This window comes from Chaetomium fimeti (genome assembly GCF_033439085.1).
Source record: "Chaetomium fimeti strain CBS 168.71 chromosome Unknown B0H64scaffold_1, whole genome shotgun sequence".
Taxonomy (NCBI): domain Eukaryota; kingdom Fungi; phylum Ascomycota; class Sordariomycetes; order Sordariales; family Chaetomiaceae; genus Chaetomium; species Chaetomium fimeti.
The window spans coordinates 895534-918667 of record NW_026944329.1 but is presented as its reverse complement, the minus strand read 5'-3'; the positions used below and the strand labels follow the sequence as shown (position 1 = coordinate 918667).

At 58.0% G+C, this 23134-nt stretch overlaps 8 protein-coding genes across 8 annotated transcripts; 5 read left to right on the top strand and 3 right to left on the bottom strand.

Annotated features, from left to right (window-relative positions):
• Positions 1-11: 11 nt before the first annotated feature.
• On the top strand, positions 12-1708 carry B0H64DRAFT_428183 (Pex12 amino terminal region-domain-containing protein). Its single transcript, XM_062805830.1, has one exon. The coding sequence runs from the start codon at positions 301-303 to the stop codon at positions 1594-1596; it is 1296 nt and encodes a 431-aa protein (XP_062663560.1). The 5' UTR covers positions 12-300; the 3' UTR covers positions 1597-1708.
• Positions 1709-2336: 628 nt separating this feature from the next.
• On the bottom strand, positions 2337-3607 carry B0H64DRAFT_414175 (uncharacterized protein; the record flags this gene model as incomplete). The annotated part of the gene is made up of 2 exons (XM_062805015.1): positions 2337-3515; positions 3569-3607. 2 exons carry the CDS (start codon positions 3605-3607, stop codon positions 2337-2339), a joined length of 1218 nt encoding a protein of 405 aa, XP_062663559.1.
• Positions 3608-6359: 2752 nt separating this feature from the next.
• Positions 6360-7590, top strand: B0H64DRAFT_414174 (Alpha/Beta hydrolase protein; the record flags this gene model as incomplete). Its single annotated transcript, XM_062805014.1, has 4 exons — positions 6360-6458; positions 6617-6660; positions 6732-7367; positions 7428-7590. 4 exons carry the CDS (start codon positions 6360-6362, stop codon positions 7588-7590), a joined length of 942 nt encoding a protein of 313 aa, XP_062663558.1.
• Positions 7591-8265: 675 nt separating this feature from the next.
• Positions 8266-10915, bottom strand: B0H64DRAFT_379796 (uncharacterized protein). Its single transcript, XM_062802696.1, has one exon. The coding sequence runs from the start codon at positions 10765-10767 to the stop codon at positions 8284-8286; it is 2484 nt and encodes an 827-aa protein (XP_062663557.1). The 5' UTR covers positions 10768-10915; the 3' UTR covers positions 8266-8283.
• Positions 10916-12735: 1820 nt separating this feature from the next.
• Positions 12736-14561, top strand: B0H64DRAFT_379793 (uncharacterized protein). The gene has a single exon (XM_062802695.1). It carries the CDS (start codon positions 13175-13177, stop codon positions 14150-14152), a length of 978 nt encoding a protein of 325 aa, XP_062663556.1. The 5' UTR covers positions 12736-13174; the 3' UTR covers positions 14153-14561.
• B0H64DRAFT_379790 (uncharacterized protein) lies at positions 14562-16232 on the bottom strand. The gene has a single exon (XM_062802694.1). It carries the CDS (start codon positions 16082-16084, stop codon positions 14735-14737), a length of 1350 nt encoding a protein of 449 aa, XP_062663555.1. The 5' UTR covers positions 16085-16232; the 3' UTR covers positions 14562-14734.
• Positions 16233-16447: 215 nt separating this feature from the next.
• Positions 16448-17338, top strand: B0H64DRAFT_437229 (uncharacterized protein; the record flags this gene model as incomplete). The annotated part of the gene is made up of 3 exons (XM_062806231.1): positions 16448-16640; positions 16713-16870; positions 16925-17338. The coding sequence occupies 3 exons, from the start codon at positions 16448-16450 to the stop codon at positions 17336-17338; spliced, it is 765 nt and encodes a 254-aa protein (XP_062663554.1).
• Positions 17339-19944: 2606 nt separating this feature from the next.
• Positions 19945-22189, top strand: B0H64DRAFT_5845 (ATP-NAD kinase-like domain-containing protein). The gene is made up of 2 exons (XM_062808474.1): positions 19945-21622; positions 21683-22189. The coding sequence occupies exons 1-2, from the start codon at positions 20095-20097 to the stop codon at positions 22177-22179; spliced, it is 2025 nt and encodes a 674-aa protein (XP_062663553.1). The 5' UTR covers positions 19945-20094; the 3' UTR covers positions 22180-22189.
• Positions 22190-23134: the final 945 nt, after the last annotated feature.

Below are 23134 nucleotides of genomic sequence, written 5' to 3'. Positions count from 1 at the left end.
TGGGGAACGACGTCAGGCTTGGCCCCCGCCGAGTCCACCTCGCTCGACCCGGCACCCCTGCCATGCAACCGCCCAGATCCCTGTGCGAGGCCCATCCGTGACCCGAGGTCCAGCCCGCTTGCAGCTGTTTAACTTGCCGAGCATCTGCACGGGCCGAACCTCGACCTGCATGCGCTGGTCGCAACAACAACCACGTTCGCCGTCGCGACCCAAGACTTCCATTGAACCACCTACCTACTGAATGCAATCAACACACTAGCACTCTCATCCTCAGAAATCCCGCCTGATCTCCAACACAAGATGGCCTCCCAACCGCCGCCATCACGCCCGCCTCCACCGCTCACCTCCTCCCCTTACCCCTTCGCCGCCGCGCCAGACATCATCCGCGCCCACCAAAAGGACGCCTACTTCCAAGGCGTGCTGACCAACCAGCTCAGCGACCTCCACCGACGCCTGCGCGGCGCCCGCTCCGCCCACGCCTGGGCCACCGAAACCCGCACCTTCGCCGACGCCCTCTACCTCTGCCTGACCACCCTCATCGGCAACCGCACGCTCGGCGAAGAATACTGCGACCTCGTGCAAGTCGAAGCCCCTCCCGCCGCACCCCACCCCGCATACCACACCTCAGACACCAACACCGACACCACCACCCCCCCAACAACCACCGGCCCACTCCTCCCCTCCCTACCGCTCCGCGCCGGCTACATCACCACCTCGATCCTGCTCCCATACCTCGCCAGCCGCACCCTCCCGCGCCTCCGCACCATCCTCCGCACGCGCCTACAATCCCGTCTCGCAACCCTCACCAAACAAGGCCGTGATGAAGCGCGCGACAAATCGGGGCGCCCGGGCGCCGAGTACCGCGTGCTGCGGTACCTGCTGGCGCACCTGGGCCCGCTGACCAGCGGCGCCCACGTGCAGGCCGTCGCGCTGGCGGTGTTTTACTTCACGGGCGCGTACTATTCGCTGTCGAAGCGCGTGTGGGGGCTGCGGTACGTGTTTACGCGGAGGGTGGAGGATGGGGTGGGTTCCTCGGCTGCGGGCGCGGTGGGGGGCGGGAGGGCTGGGTATGAGGTGTTGGGGGTGTTGTTGGTGGTGCAGATGCTTGTGAAGGGGTGGATGCATGTGCGGGAGCAGTTGGCGGTTGCGGGGCAGGGGGGGGTTGGTGGTGGTGAGGACGGGGAGGGGGGGTTTAGGGAGAGGGCTGCGTTTGGGCCGGGGGCGGATGTGGATGTGTCGATGGACGAGAATGCGTTTACGAGTAATAATGAGCTGCTTGGGGGTGGTGCGGGTGGAAGTGGTTCGTCGCAGCGGAGTCTGGGGGAGATTGGCGCGATGGCCCACACGCCGGTTCCGAGGGCCGGGAGAGCGAGGTATGATCTGGGGACGAGCGAGAAGGTCATGGGGTGGATCAAGGGGGAACAGCAGAGGAAGTGCACGCTGTGCTTGGAGGAGCTGAAGGACCCGTCCGCGACACAGTGTGGGCATGTGTTTTGCTGGGCGTGTATTGGGGACTGGGTGAGGGAGAAGCCCGAGTGTCCGTTGTGTAGGAGGGAGGCGATGGTGCAACACATTTTGCCTTTGCGGGTTGCATAGGGAGAGATAATTTAGAGTAGTGTAATCGTGAACGCAATGTCGAGGCTGTATAAACTTCTTGGGATGATTCATGAATAGACCGGATATCAAGTTCGACGAGCAAATGTATATTAAGGCCAGCCCTATTTTACACAGCAAAGCGAGGTCGGAGAAACCGAGCTAGGAACTTCGATTCCCTCACGAGAAGGACAAAGAAAAACCCAGCTGCACCAGTGTTGGCCCAGTGACAGCTGGTAGTGTACAAGGTAATGAACGACAAGACATACGCTTAGAGTTCGCTCCCAGTCCACCCAAGGAAACGCCGATGCTAAAGGCACGGCATCAGTCCCAGCAGATTGCCTCCAAATACACCTTGTGTACCAAAACAAGTCCACCCAAACCAAAAGGTCCTCCGTACTCCATCCCTAGAAGGAACGGAAATGAGGAGGCATGAGAAGCAAAACCAGAAAACGCACCCCCGAGGCAAATGAAATTGCGAGAGTACAAACGCCAAGATGAGTCTGCGACTTTGCACCTTGGGATGAAAAGAAAGAAGCCAAAAGGTAAACTCGTGCCCACATATACCCACATGCCCAAACACGACAGAAGGTATCATGAAAAGGAAAAAAAGAACAAAGACATGCCACATGCCGTCATTAACTCCCATCCGATGTATTCCCCTCTCCCCCAGCCTCCCAAATGCCCTCCCAAGATGCACATGCCACTCCTTCCTTCCATTACTTATTGATGACTCGGGAGGCTCATTCATCATCGATACAAAACAGCACAATCTCCCCGCGGTCATTCTTCTTCATCCGCAGGGTCCTCCACAGCTCCTTCTCCTCCATCAGCTTAGTCACCGGCACACCCGACGCACCCCTCTCGCGATGGAACCGCTTCAGAGCTTTGTTGACGCTGCACCCGCGCTCACTCTCGGGACCCTTGTTGACAAAGCTGAGGAAGTGTTCCGCCCGCGGTTTGTACACGACCATGGTACCGTTTTCCTCCTTGCCGTCCTTGGACCCGGGCCTGAACTCGAGGAGCTTCTGCTCCTGTGGCGCCTCGAGGGCCTTGGTGCCGCGCTTCTTCTTTGCCTTGGACGGTGTCGAGCTGGACTTTGACTTGGTACGCTTCTTGGATGAGGGCTTGGGCTTGGAGCTGGCGGCGATCATGGCCATGAGGCTGTTACCTAGGGTCTCGGTTGCCCGGCTAGACCCGCGATGTCTCGACTTGCTCTTCTTGAGCGGGCTGGCTGGCGTCTCGGCGACGTCACCGCCAGAGTAATCCGGCGACGGCGGGAAGACGGTGGGTCTGGACATCAACCGGTTCATGCCGCCCGTCAATCCTGAATGCAGCACCGGCGGCGCATCTGTCATGATGTGATCCGTCTCGATGTGTAACCTCTTCCGCTTCTTGTCCTTCTTGGCGTCCTTGTCTGTGTCCTTCACCTTCTTCCGCGCTGCCTTTGGCGCGGGGGTCTCCAAGTGGGTTGGTACCTGGGCGCTGTCATACCGGACCATGGTACCGGCGTCCTCGCAAGTCTCCGTCATACCACTGGCCTCGGGGTCGAAGCGGACCAGTTGTGTGTCCTCGTTGAGCTGGATGGGCGCAGTGGCTGGGAGAGAAACGTGGGAAGCGGTCGGCGTCGGGTTGGCGACAAGGAAATTGAAAACATTAAGTGGCGATCCAGGCTCGAGGGCCGAAGGGGGCGTCGGTGCTTCCGGAAGAGGGTCGGCGATGGATTGGTCGTCGTCATCACTGCGCTGTTCGTAGTCACGCCAGGAGTCGTAATCCTCCGCAACATCTTCGACATACGCCGGATGGGCCATGGCGTTATGATTTGTATTGGCGTTCGTGTTCTGCGCGGGGAATGATGCAGGTTGGCCCTTCTTTTCGCGGTAAAGGGCACCTTGGTACTTCTGCGCTTCAGTCATGCAACTCTTCGTTACTCGTTAGCGGGGCCATGTAAACACCGACAGCGGATCCGTCTTACCGTATGCGAACGGTACTCTGTACCGGGAAAGTATACCATGCAATCGATGCAAGTGAAGGTTGCGCCGCGACAGCGGTTCCTATGCGGGTCGAGCTTCTTTTTGGTCAAGACGTCGCCGCAGCCCTAAGCGGAAGAAATGCGAGAGCGATTGTTAGACGCTGTTGAAGACAACAAGCTGATCGTGTGGAGGGGTCGGATGATATGGTGAAGACGATCTGGTGGCAACGCAGGGAGGAAACAGGGAGAGTGACAGGAGACTCAAAGAAGGGAGGATCAACTTGATCAGACGGGAAGGGGAGTGCGGGATGGAGGGGTGGTGTGCCGGGGTGTGACCTGTTGGCCGTGACCCGCGGGTGTGTGCAGAAAAGGTGTGTGTGATGTCAGTTAAGATTGCCCTCGGGGGTGGTCATGAGGGGGGTGCGGACATCCCACTCAGCCAGCCAGCGAAGGAGGGGTGGAGGGGGGGGGTCGAGGAAGCGTTGGAATTGAGGCGCGGACGCTCAAGAATGCGCTTGTCTCTGATAAAATGCGCCCAGGAACGGACCATGCCAGAGAAAGACAGCCTTCTCTCCGAGGGCATAAGAAAATAAAGGAACCACCCACCTCGCACGAAAAGGAAACCATGGTGGTGGCGGGATGGTTCGTCCAAACTCCCGGTTCGTCCCAATTGGCGCGCAGTGTGCAGAAAGTGACGCGGGTAGGTTGTCAACAGTGGCTGCCAAGGGCTGGCCTCACTGCTGGTTCTGGCCTTCCAACTGGATGGCAGTGACGGAGCGCCCGATCCAGCCAATCGTCCTTGGGCCGGGAGAGAAGTTGGTTGTTGCCCGGCTTCTGAAGGACGGCGTGATGAGGCAACGATCGAGGCGAGCTCTGATCCGGGGCGGGTGTGGTATGGGCGGCACAGAGAGCTAGGATATGGGGGCTGTGTGTCGTCCGTCGGCGGGTGGGCGGCTGAGCGAGAAAGAGAGACTTTGGAGAAGCTGGAAGTGGGTTGCTGCGCCTTTGGGCACGAATGAGAGTTGGAGGAGCTGACTAGCAGCAGCGTGTGCAATCGTGGGGAAGCTAACGGCGCGTAAGAAACCCGCTAGCTCTGTAGGTCTGAATTTGAACTGGCCGGATCTCCGATCAGTTGGCTAGTGGATGGAGGGTTTGGTGACTAGCAGATCTTTCCAGGTGTGTGGCCATGGAGAAAGTTGAAGCTGAAGATGTTTTTTGGTTGGAGATTTTGGGCGCCGATGCAGGCAAAAGCTCCACAGCAACGAGCCACAGCCCCTCCATTCCCCTGGTCGCGCCCGCCAGAACGGGATGACTGCGGGAGCAACCCATCGCCCCGATTCGTGCATCAGACAGCCGGCTTGGTGCAGGAAAGCGGCCAAACTGCCAATGACAAGTTCGCGATCGCTCAAAAGAGTGGGGAGGTGCGGCACAACAAACTCAACCATCCTTGCACGAAACTCAACTGAGGCGCCCTTCGTTGGTCGGGGAACAAGCGAGCGCGCGGTCCTCTTCTCAGTTATAAAAAGAAGCAAATGCCGGCAACCTGCCGACAGCCGTGGCCGGAACTCGCCTTGTCACCTTGTCATACGGAGCAATCAAGTCATTTGAGGGGGATCATCCACCTTGTCGGAATTCCTGCCATTCTCCAGGATTCCTGTCGATGGAAGGAAGGAAATGGGTTTGTTTCTTGTCAGTGTTCGGCCAGGAACCGGGCAGACAACGTAGGCGCATAACGAATCATGTTCCCCAAGGGCTTCGAGAGCGTTTCAGCAGCGGCTAGGGATTTGCAAACTCCTGCGACGGCTTTGTCGCATCGCCATTCGCGGGGTCTTGGGTCTCTCCCAATGCACGCCGATGGGTGTTGGAAACCCCCTTCCGCCCGTCTCGTGTTTCAGACTTTGCGCAACAGCATCCAGCCGAATGGTCCGCGATCCTGCCCGGGCCTAGCGTACCACGAGGCAGGCAGGAAGGTCAGTGTGATGGGCCCGCCCCAATCGTCGACGGGGTGCATGAACGCGGCACGATCCAATGCGAGAGCTCGGGGTTGCGCGCGAGTACGAAGCTGTGCCGATTGCGTTGCTATCGAACGGATTGGTCTCTCTTGAGCGGCAAAGTGCTGGTTGAAGGATGGAATGCCAGCGGACCGAAGGGCTCGAGCTAAAATCATCCGGGACTGGAATGCTCGGCCGGCGCCCTGAATTCATCAATAGTTTGAGTAACAAAAGATCGAGTTAAGCTTCCCTGGGAAAGGCGGCCATACTTTGTCTGCCCAGCTGATCGGTTCATCCCGTCGATCGCAGTCCCGTGGGCCCGCTCCTCCCGTCTCGGCCTGGTGGCCGGAGTCGGGCCACCTCCACCGGGGCCGAAGTGCCACAGAACGGCAGAGGAGAAAGCGTCGCGATCGGCCGGGCCTGGGCCGATTGGAAAATGAATTGGGCGATCCGCTTGGATGACGATTACATCATGCTCCGCCTCTCCAACGCGGACATTTCGACCTGCATTCAAATTTCCACCACTGCACTTTCCCCAAACTCTCCCTGCAGCAGCACGCAGGCACTTGCATCAAGAAGCGCGAGAACCTGGAAGCTTTGGGCATGAGCTCCGCATTTTAGGCTTTCCCGCCAAAAGTGACACCGCTGGGGGCCCCAAATCACCATCCCCCCTGCTCACATCCGCACCTGGTCGTCTCGTTTCTCCATCTCAATCAATCTTATCCCTGACCAACCGCGGTTCCTCCACCCGGCCGCTATATTCCGCCTACCGCCCTTTTCCCAACATTTCCAACTGCAACGCCATGCCCGACCCGTCGGCCAGCAATTCTTTCCTGGAGCAGACTGGCTCGCTGTTGAGCAGTGCAGCAGGCTACATGCGCTTGCCTGCGATAGCTTCTACTGTATGCCCCGACACCTCTGTGTATCCCGCCCAGTGCCTGAATGGCTGCGCCGCCAACCGCGCCGACTGGTCCAGGGGGCAAGTTGGAAGATTCTCCTTGCCCGCCTCGACTCGCAGCTGAAGTGTCCATGCCTGCTAACCGCTTCTCTTCTTGTTTAGGGGGTCGCCGCGGTCTTAACAGCTCTCCTCTACTTTAAACAAAAGTGATTAATATCCGCCACCCTCATCATCCACTGTTTGATGTCCCTGGTTCTAACGCTATATCCCTCTATAGAGCATTGATATATCCCTCCCACGTCCCCGCAAACGCCCGCACCGACGTTCCCCGCCCGAGCCAATTTCACTTCAAAGACTACGAGGAGCTTATCATTCCGACCAACGATGGCGAAAAGCTATCGGCCTTCTACATCCGGGGTCCTCGCGGTGGGCCGAACTCCAAGCTGACGGTGCTGATGTTCCACGGCAACGCTGGCAACATTGGCCACCGCCTGCCCATTGCACGCATGCTGATCGCCGCCTCCGGCTGCAACGTCTTCATGCTCGAGTACCGCGGCTACGGCATCTCGACCGGCCAACCTGACGAGTCCGGCCTGAACATTGACGCTCAAACGGCACTGGACTACCTCCGCGACCGAGCTGAGACCCGGGACCACAAGATCGTCGTGTACGGGCAGAGTTTGGGTGGTGCTGTCGGTATCCGTCTCGTTGCCAAGAACCAGGCCTCCGCGGATATCAGCGGCTTGATTCTCGAGAATACTTTCCTGAGCATGCGCAAATTGATTCCTTCTATTATGCCGCCCGCCAAGTACCTGGCCTACCTGTGCCACCAGGTCTGGCCGAGCGACACCTTGATACCCACCATCAAGGTGCCGACGCTCTTCTTGAGCGGGCTCCAGGACGAGCTTATACCGTACGTCGTCCACCGGTGCTTACACTGGTCTGCATTCATACTAACACTTCTGTGACCTAGCCCGATCCACATGAAGCGCCTTCACGACCTGTCGAAGGCGCCCATCAAGATCTGGAAACCGCTCCCTGGCGGCGATCATAACTCGAGTGTAGTCGAGGAGGGCTACTTTGAGGCCATTGTCGACTTCATGAACCGGATAGTGGCGGATGGAGAGAAGCAATGAGCTTGTAATGTTGTTGTGCCACGGCAGGAGACGAGACAGTGTCTCGGGTTGGTTACGGGCTGCTCGTTGCATGATGTCTGAAGTTCGGTGCGGGGGTGGGGGAAAGGGGGGCGGGTGGTTCATTCCAGCTTCGTCTAGATACACTTGATACCCCGGCCTGCGCTAGGAATTTGGCAGGTTTCTCGTTTTTCATTCAACTAAGACGAAACACACGGAATATGTGTGGCGTCCCGAAGAATGTGCCGTATGTGTCGGCTGTAAGCCAAACATAGTGTGATGATCCAAGCGACGGGTAAATGGCAAGACTCCCACGCCCTCGCGAAGGCGCATAACTTAGGATCCTTAGTATTGGTTAGCATTGGTCTAAGGTAATACCAAAAGTGGCGGGCCCTTCGGACTGCCATCATCGTTGAGAACAGAGGCGGCGTTGGGGGAAGGCTAGAAGGGTTAGGGCTGTGTATGCGATAGCTCACGTGTTTAAGTCGAGTCACGTGCCATAGTTCCGGACGTCACAACAACACCATCCCAAACGGCAGACTTTTGAGTTTAGTCTTTGGTCTACTGAGCTTTGTATTAGTTTATATTTTTATTTTTTATTTTTTTATTTTTTAGATTAGATTAACTAATACTAATATTGGTGCAGCTAATACTGCAACCCTGCCTCGCCCCCCCTCTCCGCCCCTCACTCTCCCCCTACATCTCCAACCCCTCCAGTGCCACGAACGCGTTCCGTGGCCGCTGCCCGCTCGTCGGCCCCCCGTTGGCCGGCCCCCGCTGCCTCCACGAACCACGGCCGGCGACCGCGCTCCACCCCTCGCTGTCCGCGGCGGCGGCGCCCCCCCTGGCCGGTGCAGACTTGGCGGCGATGGCAGACGCGCCGGTGCGGAGCTTCGCCGCCGTGGTCGCGATCTGGAGGCACTGCCCCAGCGTCTTCGCCGGGGCGGACACGAACCGCGGTGTCTTGAAGACACACACGTGGCGGTGCGGGCCGGGGTCCTGGCTCTCCGTGTCCAGGCCAAAGTCGGCGGCGAGGTGGTGGAGAAACGCACGCTGGTAAGCCGGCATGGGCTTGAACCTGATGCGCTTCTCCTCCGGCGCGGCAGCGAACACCCGGAGTTCCCGCTCCTGCTCTTGTGCCCACTTGGCGTTTTCCCGGAAGAGCTTGAGCGTGCCGTCGGAGTACGGGATGTGGTCGTCCGTATGCGTGCTGGGGTCGATTTTTAACGCATCGGCGAGCTTCCGGTTCCGCTGGAGCCGCAGACATTCGTCGTCGCACTCGAGGGTTGGTACTCCGGTGGGCGTGGGGCTGAGGTTCGTAGCCTGGCATTGAACCTCCTCCTTGCGGTGCTGGCAAGGGCAAGTCGCGAACGTCGTGGATTGGCACGGCTTGTCCTCTTTGCAAGGATCGGGCGCGTGGCACTGGTCGGTGCACGTATGCTCGCACGATTTCCGGACCTTGCCACAGGGCTGAGGGCAGTGTGAGCCAGAAATGCCGGCATCCTCACACTCCCCAGGCTTGTGGCATGTTTTCCTGCATTCGTGCGCCCCGCACTTGAGCTTCTTCCCGCATGGAAGACCGCACCGTCCCTCCTCGAACCAGCAGGGCTGGTTTCCCAGGATCTTCTTGCCGCAAATGCAGGGCTTGTTGGTAAGGAATACGCACTTCGGGCAGGACGTGTCGTCGAGGTGGCACTGGTGCGAAACAGACGGATGGCCGCATGGACGGGCTCTCGTGCAAGGGAAGCGGCACTCCGGTGGTCGCATCCCGCAGGGTTGGGGTGGTTGTAGGACCGTTCGTCCACAGCCGCAGCTGATGTCGTCGAAGATGGCCTCTGGACACACAGGACATGGCCCTTTGTGGCAGAGCTGTTGACAGCTGTGATTGCCGCACTTGAGTTGGCGACCACATACCTGCAGGCAGATATGCTCCGGCTCGTAGCCCCCGTTGGCGCCCCGCTTCCGTCTTCGCCTCTCCGCTGCCGCCTTGTCGCCGGGGCAACACTGCTCTCCACACTCATGCCGCCCACAGTTGAGTCGGGTTTTGCAAACGCGGGAGCAATGAGGTTGAGCGACGTCGCCTTGATCGCACGCGGACTTGGTCGTTACCCTCCCGCATCGGCACGGTATGTCGGTATACCGGGTGCAAGGCGCGCAAGAGCCGGCGTGGCATACGTCCACGCACAGATGACCACAAGCCATAACCTTATTGCAGGGCTTGTTGCAGCGCGGGGGCGGATCCCGACACGAAAACTGGGGGGGCTGATGTTCGGGGACCAAAGCGAGGACCTCAAAGAGCGTGGTTTTCCCGCATGGGCAGTGGGTAACCAACTCTGGCGAAAAAGGGCAGTGGGTGACCAGTACCCCTTGCGGATGACATGCCTTTTGACAGGTATGATGTTGGCAATGGAACGGTCGGTTGCAAACGTTGCCGCAGTGGAATGAGCCCTCGAACAACTGGTCTGGGTTGGATTCTCTGTCGTCGGTTGTAAATGGCGGCTTGACTTGTCCGTGGTTGAACGACTCCATGGGATCGCGTTTGCCGCAGGGCATCACTCGCTGCTCCTTTCCGCAATAGCATATGGACAGCGTAGGTATTTGGCAAGGGCCGCATAGCCCAGAATGGCAAATCCGGGTGCACCTATGCTCTCCGCAGGGCAACAGATCACCGCAGCGATCCTGGCAGCTCCAGTTCTTTCGATAGTCGGTTTCGATGCATTTCCGGGTTGCGGTGTGTTTGCCGCAGAAGCAAGACTGCGTCGGGCCCATCAATGTGCACGGCGGACAAGGCCCGGCGTGGCACATCAATGAGCACCGGTGCGGGCAGCCTGCCCTCGACTTCGAGCAGGTCTGTCCGCATGTGTGAGGAGAAAGCCCGGGGATGGGCTTGGGGTCGATATCCTTGCCGCACCAGCAAAAATAAAACTGAGGCTCATCGCGTAGCCTCGAGTTGCAGCCTGGACACCGCCAGGTATTGGGATGGGCATAATCCGGATGTTCTTCGCGTTCCTGCTTCTGGTGTGTGTGCCATTGATGTGCGCAGTAGAGATGGGTCACTGTCCAACATCTTGAGCAGGACCACACCTCCGAGTTGCGCAGTACTTTGTCTGTGCAGATGACGCACTCGTACTGGCGATGGTCAATATCCTCATGGATACGGGTGGGTAGATTTGATTCCATTACAAAGGGGATAAAGTAAAGAAAGACAGCCCGGCTGCGATGAAGCGAATGAATCTGGGGTTGGATGTAAAAGCTGCAAACCGTTGAATGTGGATGGCAAATGGGGCAGACGCTGGTTGCCTATAAACCAGCTGAGCCAGCTCGCCACCGGATGGCTGATTGACCGACGAACCTTGGCACTGTGATTTCTCGGTCTGGCGCGTTAGTCGGCAGTCTGATAATGTGTTAAGTCTTTGCAGTGCATTGCAGTGCTTTCCACTAGCAATTTCATAATGAATGACGTTGCTATTTCTTTTATCAGTGGCAAAAAGAGTCACATTGCCATTTTTTTTAGAGGTTTATTGGTTTAAAACAGAGTGCTGCTTTTCTCTCTGTATTTATTTACAAAATCATAGCCAGGTTTGGACACGCGTTATGAGATGAATATCACCTGACAATATTCATCCCTTTCTCTTTGCATTTACAGAAAAGTCTATGACGTGGAGAGAATTTGTATATTGCTTCTGTAGTTAACTTTTAGTTGAAGTTTTGTTACTCATTTATTAAGTGTTAACTAGATACCAAAGCTTGAGTAACCTATAAACTAAGACACTAATTGCAAGCTCCAAGTCAGGAACCTACTACACCCAGTTCTGGCACGTCTGGTAGCAGTTTAATCCCAGCCCTTGTTTTCACTTCCATAGCTTCTCACAAACACATCGTCATATTTCTTCCGACATGTGAAGCCGAGGTGTCAACCAAGCTTCGGACGAAAGCCGAAGGACTCCGGTAGCGATCAGCACGACCGGTCGCTCCGAGTTTGCGGAGATCCGGGCCGGGGGGGCTGCCCCGTTGGTCATGGAAAATGCATGGCTTCTGCGGTAGTTAACTGACTTGTACTGAATACATACACGAACTGCAAAAGGTGCATCGTAACACCATCTTGAGCTGCACCTAATCTTGGTTGCGACCGAAGATCTTCGCGCGTTGTTGCTGAGAGGAAGGGTCGCATGACCAGTTCTCAAGACTCAACACAATAATAATAGGCAGGTTTACTAGGTGGGCACGGTCGGCTTGTGGCGGGTGGATGCCGAGACTCTGAGAGTTGTCTTGGACTTCGCTCGACAAGTGTCAACAGGGGCCTTCCCAGGCACGCTGGAACCGCGTCCTACCTATCCGCCATCCGCAAAGCAGCCGGATGTCGAGGCCGTTTTGAAACCTGCGCTTGAGTCGTTCGTAATTGCGCATCCACATGCGAGCCACGGACCAGACCTTGGCGCTTGCATGCGGCCAAAGCTTCGAGTGAAACAGGGGCCGAGTTGTCGAAGTCGCAAACAGGCTGGACGAATTGTTGTTTTGTGATAGGGCCCTGGGGGCAACAGTCTGTTAAAGAGCTCGTATCAAAGCATACAAGGATTCATGGGATCTTTGATCACTCCTTCGTACACCCAGCTCTGTTGGATCGACAGTGAGATGGCGTGGTGTGGCGAAGGAAGGCTGTCTCCTGAGTAACTCGGCGGGCGGACGATCGTGATCCGAGGAGCCGGACTCCCGGCGAGAGAGGCATTTAGAGGAGCGGCATTTGGTCCAGGCCCGGTATTTACGGCATCCAACTTTGACCCCTCGTGATACCTATCCAGGTTGTGGCTTGTTGGGAGCTGCTCGGTTGTTACTTACTCCATGTTTGCGATGCGCCAAAACACTCGCAACTTGGGAAGTTGTTGTTTACCTATTGATTGCAAAAGAAAGCCAAACCTCCATCGCACGCAGCGCAGCTGAGCCCAGTTCCTGAGCCATTGTCGGCGATTGGATTCGCTCCTAACAGTTCCGCATGCAAAACACGGCGGCGCATGATTAGCGTCCCCAATCAGCGCCTTGCTCCCCACATCTTCCCCGTCACTGCGGGCTCTCACTGGCGATTAGCGCCTATTGCCGGATAAAGACCCCGCCTCGACCCTGCATTCCGGAACGAGCCTTGCAAACCAGCCAACCGTGGTGAGGTTCCCCTTCTTTGGTCATCCGGCAGGAGCACCTGCCTGCACATCAAGGTCTCGACTCACCGTCTTCCAACTTCTTGCGGAAGCTTTTCTTGCAAGTACTTTTTTTTTTCGACCTTTCCGCCGGCCATGACTTCGGAACCAACTTGAGAAGCGACCGGCTGGAATTCTACGATTCTAACACGTGGACTTTTTGCCAGCCGCACCTAACAGTGGACGGTCCATTCTCGCATTCCCGGACAGCGACATCGACTCGAACTACAAACGGAGCTGCAAACGGAACCTGTTTGTAACCGTTGGTCGACCATCCTTCTTTCACTCGCCGACAAAAGGTTCCGCGATTCCGAATACATTAAACCGCCGCCGACCCCCTATGCACACTTCCTCGTGACAGGCCCAGTTACCCGAGCGCACCTCATACCTCGGTCAACATGGAGCCGGTTCCCGAAACAGAGAGGATGGAGGAGTTTCGACCGTCGCCGCTTCCGAGTCTGAGGCTTCCGGCGACTTCATCTTTCAGCGCTCCCGAGTTTGAGTCTCTCCGGAAACCTCCTACCATCCGCCGATCGACTGATCCGTCCCCGTCTTCTCCCATTTCGCCATCCTGGATGCCGCCTGCTCTTCCCCATCGGCCCCGAGCGTCTTCTCCGTTGTCTAGCAACCACGTCAGATCACGATCGGCAGCGAGTTTGGCGCCTTTCATGGGCCGCACCCAGTCCATGCCCGGCACAAGCGCCACAGGCCACCTTTTATTCTCTCCCCATATCCGCCCACAAAGCCCCTCCGGGTCACCCAGCCGGATCCGCATCCCGCGAAAGCCGGTCGATGAAGGGTTTCCTTCCTCACCGACCCGCGTTTCCGTTCTCGACCAGGAGCGAAAGATACCAGAGGGGAGCAGCTCGCCCAACCCCAACCAAGCTTTGGGGATCACCCCCATCACATCGGTGCCAAAACTGCGGAGGCCGTCTTCCCCGCTCTGTCAGGTTTCTCACTCCAGCCCGGCCTTACTGTCCGGCGGAACACCGACGACACCTTCCTCAATTGCCACCTCCCCGTCATACCGACCATACGATTCTCTCTCTGGCAGTTACGGATACTACCCGTCCTCCTCTGTGCCCTCGACCCCCACGTCTGCCAGATCCAGGAGCCCCAGCATTTCCAGCCTCGAGACGATACCGGATTCCCCGGATGCCGAAGAGGCGGCTGTAGAGGCGGAGAGGATCGCCCAGCTGAAGGCTGCTGCGGACGCCGCCGAGGGCGGAGATACCAAGGGGAGGGGCAGTTTGGATGCGCCCATCCGCGGCCGGACGTTGAGTGGTTTTGGTTCGCGCGATAAGAGGAAGCGGTGGAGTGTGTGTGGCGCCGAGAGGAGGCAAGATCTGGATCTGGAGACTATCTGGGAGGATTGAGGTACTCGGGTATTCATTCGTGCAGGATGGGGGATCTGGCAGACCGACCGCCGCAACGTGCGGTACTTGATCCTCAACGACTCGGACGAGCCAAGAGCGCGAGGTATGCCTATAGAGTGGCTCCATCGGCTTGGGGGGTGTAACAGCACCCAAGATTTATCTTGTTTTTGTTTTCGGTTTGTTCATTTGGCATTATGGCAAAGGGTTGTCAACATTGGCAGGCGTTTAGCGGAGAATCCGTTGTTCTGATACCCTTCTCCGTCGGCATTCATCACGGCGACATGGCTGTCGCCACAACACGGGATTGTATTCTATTTGGGAGCTTCGGGTCTGGGGAAGGTGAACGTGCGTTTTGTGGCCATCTTATGTACCTAATTGAGCGCAATGAGGAAACCTATTGCACCAATCCCACCGAAGCTACAGCCGGCTGTGTCTGACTTTAAAACTACCTAGGTAGGCTGTCACGTTTAGGCCTGGCCAGGCTCATGGTGACCAATTGTAGTTTTAGTAGGCCAAAAGAATACATGGACGACCGGGCTTCAGCAAGCAGAAGGCCTTTCTACCTTGGGAGTCACCATGCTCTTAGTCAAACGGTATCCTTCTCAGCTGCTCCCCACCCCCCCTCTTCTTCATCTCCGCCGCCGCCGCAAGACTACTCGGCACCTTGATCCCGCAGCAATCCCCCCAGCCGCTCGGCTGATGCACATGCCTCACCCCCTCCTTATCATCAAACACCTCCACCTCACCGCCCTCCTCGTCATCCTCCCCCTCTTCCTCCTTGGGGCCCCTCTCGGGCGGCTCACTCATCCCCTCAGCCGCGGGAATCAGGCTCCCAAACAGGAAATGCTGCATCACGGGCAGCTTGCCCAGCACCTCGCTGACGAACATGCGGCGCATGCCGCCCTCGATCTTGGCCCAGCCGCGGGCACTGCTGATGTCGTCGAGCATGGGGCTGTGCCAGCGCAGGCCGCGCACCGTCTTGGTGCTGTTGACAAACGCCACCTGGCCCAGGTACAGGTACTCGGCCCCGTACTCCTCCAGCATCAGCTCCTGGTGGATCGCCCGCGGCGTCACCACCGCGTGGTGCGCCAGCTGGCTGGCGCCGAAGAGGAAGGGTAGGAATTGGTAGTCGTCCAGGCCCCATACCCCGTGCGAGCCGGCGGGTTCCAGGTAGTAGGTGCTTTGTACCCGCCGCATGACGGTGAGGTAGCGGGTGAATATGCGCAGGGCGAGGGCCGGGAAGTCGCTGCGCTGGAGGAGGGAGAGTTGGTACAGGCAGAGCAGCCACATGGCGAAGTTGAGCTCGTGGCCCGAGCCGTAGTCGATGCGGCTGCGGTTGCCGAACGACTGGCAGAGGTAGGCCGAGAGCTCGGCGGTGGCGGCAGCAGGGTCGGGGTTGGACCCGCCGAGAAGGGTGGCGTGCCAGGCCGGGGCGCGCTGCTTGACCTTGTCGAGGAAGACCCGGAAGGTCTTGTTGCCGAAGCGGGAACCGCCTTGGTCGTCCGGGGGCGAGTCCTCGCAGAGGGCTTCGGCTTCGTCTAGGATGGTGAGGATGGATTGGACGGTGGGGGAGAGGTCGGTGTCCTTGACGGAGGAGATGGGCCTGTCGACGACTGACTCGGAGAGGCCGAAGATGAAGGAGAGGATGAGATTGTAGGTTGGGGAGGACAGGAAGAGCTGGTGGTCTTGTGGCGAGAGGATCCGCCTGGCAGGGATGGTGAAGTTGATGGTTGCCGGGTCTGGGCGGGCCGGTGCCGATGGTGTCTCCGGGACGGGCATCGGGTTCGCCGGCTCGGCTTTCCTCCGCCGGGGTTCCAATTTCGGGATGCGGTCCTTGAGGTTAGGAATACCCCCGCTTGGCAAACGCGGGGGATCAACTGAACCGGGGGGTTTGGCTCCCTCCCCGGGCACTTTGGGTGATGTTGATGCCATGTTTTGTAACGTTTGGATCTCGTATGATAACAGGGACTAATCGCTCGATTTTTTGTCGCAATGGTATGTTCCTACGGTCAGGGTTACAAGTGTGAGGTTGAAGATGGCAAGTTGAAGTCGACTGAGGGTTTCCTTGGCTCCATGCTCTGGCATCCCTGCAGGTGGGATGGAAGCTTTGTTTGGAGACGGGGACGCTAAAATGCGGGGCCGATCGCTGCTGCAGGTCAGCCCAGAAACCGATGCAAACTGCAGCGGTGGGCTGCTGGTGGGCTGCTCCATTGAATTTTAGCAACTCCAAATCTACACACGGCAGAACCAAAAGGCAGCTGCAAACCCATCACAACTTGCAAATCCAGTCTCACCATGACAGTAACAACAACAGCGCCACAGGCCGCACTTGGGGTTCTCCCGCGGTCGGACGGATCTGCGAAATATTCTCACGCCGGCTACACCCTGACGGCATCGGTTAATGGGCCGATTGAGGCCCAGCGGCGGGATGAGCATGCATATGAGGCACATGTCGAAGTTATCGTACGACCAGCGGCAGGGGTTGGAGGTGAGAGTTCCCGGCCCACACCGCATGTCATAGGAGGGACTCCTCATTCATTGACTTAACTTTGCTATATAGGGACCCGGGAACGACACCTTGAGTCACTCCTCCAGTCTTCGCTCGCCCAGCTCATCCTCGTCAAGAACTTTCCCCGATCCCTCATTCAGATCGTGCTGCAGGTCGAAGACTCGCCAGAGAATGACTATGTGAACACAAAACTTGTTCAGGCCAGCCTGGTGAGCGAAAGCCCCTTGAGACGGACGGGACCCATCTGCTGATCGCTGCGACAGAACCTTGCTATCATGCCGGCATTGGTGCAAACGGCCATTCTGGCGCTTCTCTCGGCTGGCGTGCCGATGAGGGCAACAGCAACCGCCACCGCTGTCGCGGTTGTGCATCAAGATGGGGCCAAGAAGACGGTAGTGGATCCTTCGCCGAGGGAGGTCGAAACGGCGAGGTCAGTCCATGTGTTGGCTTTCACGTCTCACAATGGACTGCTGTTGGCCGAGAGCGAGGGAGACTTCACAGTCGGGGAGTGGGATGATGTTTACGAAACCGCCAAGGGGATCTGCTGCCGCGCTGGGCCGGCCAAGGAAGGAACGGCGATGGTACTCGACGACGAGGAAGCTAGCGCCACCGATATGCGGCAGTTTCTTCGGTCAACCATGGAATCGAAGGTCGCCGCGGATCTTCATTGGAAATGAGCCAACAGCCGCTGTGGGAATTGGTCCCACTCGATTCAAAGAATCAGGCGCCGAGGTGAGCTCCATGTTCAAACTCGGTGGGTGTGGGCATTGGACGAGCTCATGGAGAGGGACCCGATGCGGAAGCCATTCGAAGGACGAAAACCATTCGTATCGTGGCTGCGAAATTTCCAAAACGTGCACGAAAACCCTTACACGGTTTGTCGGAGCAAGGAGCTGGGCGGTTGAAGCACACCGCCGGCCTCGAATGTTGAACAGCAAAGCGACTATACAACGGCTATCGGCAGTAAGGCACGGCATCGGGCAGCAGGAGCCATCACCAAAGCAAACAATCAATGCCACTTCCCGAAGCTTTTACGGCACCACGTCCTTCTGCCTAGGAATTCTGTGTTATGATGGAAGCAAAGTGTTACCCGTCTCAAACGTTGGTGGGCCCATCTGCATGGCCATGTTTAGGATTGCCCCATCAGCTGAGGCCCCGTTTCATCTCATCTTTCCTCCCCGACACCGTATCCTGGCGATGTGACATTGCCTTTTTTCGGGCAATCTAACAGGACACCAGGACGGCTGAGGTTCCTTCAGCGGGGCTTTTACCAGAGGTTCTCGAAACCTGGCGCTTGCTGGTGACTTTTTCGTGTGAAGCTGTTCTGGGGATGTGGGGGTGTTCCAGAGCCATGCCAGTGTAGCCATGGGGGCGGGCGAGTGGAGACCGTCGATAACTACCCCAACTGGTAATCAACTTGGGTGCTCTCCGGCTCCCGTCACTGATCATTCTTCGAGTTCCCCGAGACCGCGAGACTCAGAGCTTCGATTCGAGAAGCCGCTGGAACCCCGGCTCGATTTGTGCCAAGATGTTGAATGCATCATCTCTCGGGCTAATAAATGCTGCAAAGAATGTCTACACGGCCGAGCGGCAGGTCATGGAATTCGCCGCTCAGGGTTCCAAACGTTTTGACCAACGTAGGATCGCGGTGGGGAAACTGGGTCCTCATGCGGTTGCTTTGGTTGCGCGAGCTCCAGCGCAGCGTTGCGGCTCGCGGCAGATTTGCAGGGCTTCCCGCTGTGCTGTCAGGGGGTTACGCTGGGTCGATCCCACTGGCGGCTGGTCCCCCAACTCCTCGCCTCCAGACCCTGGCTTCGAGGAGACATTTTGAGACTCGCATACCCGAGCGCCCAGACATGCTCCTGCTCCTGCTCCAGTGAGAGGCTGGACACGTTTGCCGCTGGCCCCTATTACGTTGAGAAATGATGCGAGCCGGGGGAGGTTCGGAGGACTTACGACGAAAAGAGAAACCGTCGAGTTACATCGCTGGGGACTTGTCGTCCCAGCATGGCCCCAACCTCCTCCACCACGCAAAGCATACGACTCTCGAGTATGTCTGTATGTACATCCGCGCATAAGCCGGCACGTTGAGCCGTTGCATCGGGACGGTGGTGGAGACAAACCAGCGGCCATCTCCCGGAGAACGGCACCCAACCCGTGGAGGAGGTACGAAGTACATGCTTTGGCGATGGATCGCACCCCTCGAAGCTCGACACCCTTGTAACAAGCTTCGGAGGACATGCCTCCTCGCTCACCATCCCCTGCCTTCACAGGGGAAACATCGTGGCCGCGACGAGGTATTAAACCGCCTGAACGCGAGCAACTGTTCTTTCCGCTCCCCAGTCTCGTCTTGATGACCCAACCCACCGTCCATTCCCTCGTCTTCATTTCTTTCTCGGCTCTGGGAGCTCGTCTGGAAGCAGAGCTCTGGCAGTTCTTCAAACAATACCTAATCTACCTTTAGTCTATTTTATCTTTAATATCTGGACCTGTCTCGACGACTCCAATTCGACCAACATCCACCAGTGGACTTACACGGCCAACGCCACAGCAGCCCACCGACCAGCGAGACTTCCAACAGCCGGTCTTGTTTCCAGTTGACCGACCCCACCAACCCGCCACATCACTTGCCCCCGATCTCAGACAAAAGCCATTCCCGCTCCGCTCGGCATCGAATCCGAGCCCCGTCCCCGAGACTCCAGACCACTTTCGGCTTGCGTTGGGCAGTGTGTACTTAGGGTTACTGGCTGTTGACCCTGGCAAATATTTGCGGGCTTCGAGGTGCGTACTCAGTTTTGCAGCGTTTTCCTACCTAGTTACCCTGTTACGGTTCTCAAGGTTCCATCTTGGGCCAACCCAGAAGGTCCTGGAACGGGCTGGCCGGGCCGGCGCAGTGCCGCACTCGCCCACTGTTTCTTTGTCTATCTGTGTCCCGGACGGGCCAAGTCATTCTTACCTCCTGATGGGGGCCACGGCCGCGAACTAACACTCGGCTCCTCCAGGTAGTTGATCTCACCTCGGCTGAATTCTGAATTCCCATCTCCTCGGCCAACGCGGCTAGGAAAGAGGTATTGCGAACTTGCTTTTTGACCCACGACCAATCGTCTCGGGCCGGAATCGACTTCGTTGGCATACAGTGACGTCGGCTGAACAGCGCGTCGGGCCGCTTCGTGCATCTTCTCCATTTGCCTTGCAGGACCTCAAGGGTGACGGGTTACACAAGGTTCAACTCGCTTCGGGGGATTTCCCGACCATTCTGGGCATCCGCGAGATCCGATCACTCCCAGTGCACGACAGTGTGCAGAGCTGCTGCAGGACGCTACTGCAGAGGTGACCAAACGTGACTTCCAGGGGCCATTACTCAACCCAAACAGCTGCCAGGATTGCGCTGAAGCGGGCCCGAAAATAACACCCCACCACCCCGAATTCGACCATGTCCGGTTTCTCAATCCACCCATCTGTGCTGGGTCACCCCGCTGACCTCCCGCTCCCACTGCGGCAGGAACGCTACGACCCGGAGGGAGTTAAGAAGCGGTCACCCGCCAACTCCGGATCCTCCTCGCAATCATCCCGCGCAGCACTGACACTGAAGCTGTCGCCTCCGGACAACGGTGAACCGACTTCTCCGACATTGCCGACAAACGCCGACGTCGACGTCGACGTTGCGACAACAACGAGAACACCGACCACCGCCACAGTCGCACCGGCAGCCACAGCTGCAACAGGGCCAACAACGGGAATCCGGGATCATGATTTTGTCGCCGAATCGCAGCCCACTCTGCCAACAATAGGCACCCTGGCCCCGTTGGATTTCGACTTGTCGCAACACACCAACGGCCGCTCCGTCCGCTCCGTCCCCGCCAGTCCTGCTCCCTCCAGTTTTGCTCCCCCTCGTGGCCACCGCAAGAACGCCCCCTCGATCGAGTCTGTCCCGAGACAGACAATTATGAAAGCATTGGCCTCGGTAGCACGCAACAACAAGCCCCAGGCCCTATCACTGACCGGCATGCTGTCCGTACACGGCGCCCAGAACGGGGCCGACAATCGGCCCAGCTCGTCCTCCTCGCAACAGCTCTGCGACGCCCTCAATGGCCTTGCCATAGCCCAGAACGCCCGCTCCGTCGCTGCCGAGACCCCGACCGCCGCTTTCCCCTCGTTGCAATCGCCCTGCTTCTACCACAACCGCTTCGACGACGCCGTCGACATTGACAAGGTCCTCGAGGAGATCAAGCACGACCAGTTCATGTCGCATTCGCGCCTGGTACAGACGGCCAAGGTCGTGCGCGAGGTAGCCCGGCAGCTCCAGCGCCAGCCGATCAAGCGCGCCGTCAGGAACGTCATGATCGTGACCAAGGCCCGCGACAACCAGCTGGTCCTGCTCACGCGCGAGTTGACCCAGTTCTTGCTGCAGACCCCACGTTACGGGTCCGACGTCGGTGTGAACGTCTACGTGGATGCCAAGCTGCGCCACTCGAAACGGTTCGGCGCCAGGGAGATCACGGATCTCGACCCGCGCTTCCAGGGGATGCTCAAGTACTGGACTCCCGACCTGTGCTGGACCCAACCAGAAAACTTCGACCTGGTCCTGACCCTCGGCGGCGACGGCACCGTGCTCTTCACATCCTGGCTCTTCCAGCGCATTGTGCCGCCTGTCCTGTCCTTCAGCCTCGGGAGTCTCGGCTTCATGACGAGCTTCGAGTTTGAACGGTACAAGGAGCACCTAAACCGTGTGATGGGTGAGGATGGCATGCGTGCGAACCTCCGGATGCGCTTCACCTGTACCGTGTACCGCGATACGCCCGCTGGCCAAGAGATGGAGGAGGGCGAGCAATTTGAGGTTCTGAACGAGCTGGTCATCGACCGCGGGCCGTCGCCCTATGTCTCCAACCTCGAGCTGTACGGTGACGACGAGCTGTTGACTGTGGTCCAAGCGGACGGCTGCATCTTCTCGACCCCGACTGGTAAGCGCCCCCCCTTTCTCCCTCCTCTGGTATTCCCACATTATTAACCCCTCCCCGCAGGTTCCACCGCCTACTCCCTCTCGGCCGGCGGCTCCCTCGTCCACCCGGACATACCCGCCATCCTGCTCACGCCCATCTGCCCGCACACGCTCTCGTTCCGGCCCATGGTGCTCTCCGACACGATGCTCCTGCGCGTGTCGGTGCCGCGCAACAGCCGCGCGACCGCCTACTGCGCCTTCGACGGCAAGGGCCGCATCGAGCTCAAGCAGGGGGACCACGTCACCATCACCGCCTCCCAGTACCCCTTCCCCACCGTCGTCCGCACCGACACCGAGTGGTTCGACAGCGTCTCCCGCACCCTGCGCTGGAACGTGCGCGCCGCTACCCAGAAGGGCTTCGATGCCGGCGCTGCCGGCTGTGCCGCCGACGGCTCGGTCGAGGGCAGCGAGGAGGACGAGGGCTGGGACATCGATACCGACTCGGCCTGCTACGCCAGCGAGGAGAACAGCACCGCGGCTAGCCCGCTGAGGCGGCAGATGAGCATGTTTACCATGTAGAGTTTCTTCTCTCTCTCTCTCACCTGGCTCCCCAAGAAGTGTTCGCGGAGGCTTCTTCTTTTTTTGGATTTTCTTGTCTTGTATTGGAGTGGAGTAGGTTGTTAGGTCGGGTCGGGTCGGGTCGAGCAGTTGGTTTCCGTCGCGAAGCATTGTTACTAGACGAAGAAGCGAGAGGTTGGGTTGGGGTTTGAACTTGTGGCATGCGATTGCCTATCGCACAGTGCATACGACTGCACGAAACGGCGATTGATCGCCGTTAGTTATTCGAAGACATCGGGAGGCGGGCGTTCTGGCTTTTCTTTTTTTCTTTTGGTTCTCAACCCGGAAGGGAATGATGGGGTATGAAGGGGAGGGAAGATCTGGTTACTCAGCTACATAGGTCGAACTGGTATGCCTGGTTTGGCAAAAGGGCGAACAGGACACACATACATAGTTATCAATCTTTGATGTCATCGACGATGACGAGGCCCCCTCCACTGTTTTAGCGCCCTCTTCCTGCCACTGCCCCTCGAGCTACCCCGCAGTCACCGATCGCCTGGGCTGTCGGGTCGAATCAGAGGAGGTCACTTCGCTGACATGATGCCCTCCTTCCTGGTTGGGCTGTGATATTGGTTGGGCTTGTCGGGCTGTGCGGTCTTTGCGAGTGCACCCGAGTCGTCCAGGTGCGGGTTTGAACATCATGGAGGGGTTACCTCTACTTGCACTTGCTTGCACTCGGCGCGCGTTGGACTGGTTGAGACGGGATATCATGTGGACGAAACGTTTCGTTGCTCGAGGTCTGGTTATAAAGTATTTCTTCATGATATCTTCTTCAAGGACTCGCTGCAGAGGCTGCCCACAGCAGCACCAGCCTAAGCCCGCAATATCGCCCATAAACTAGCAAACAACCTCACCAACAGTTAAACACCCTGACAAAGCCGCCCTCCTTCCCCATAACACATCATCCCACAACAAA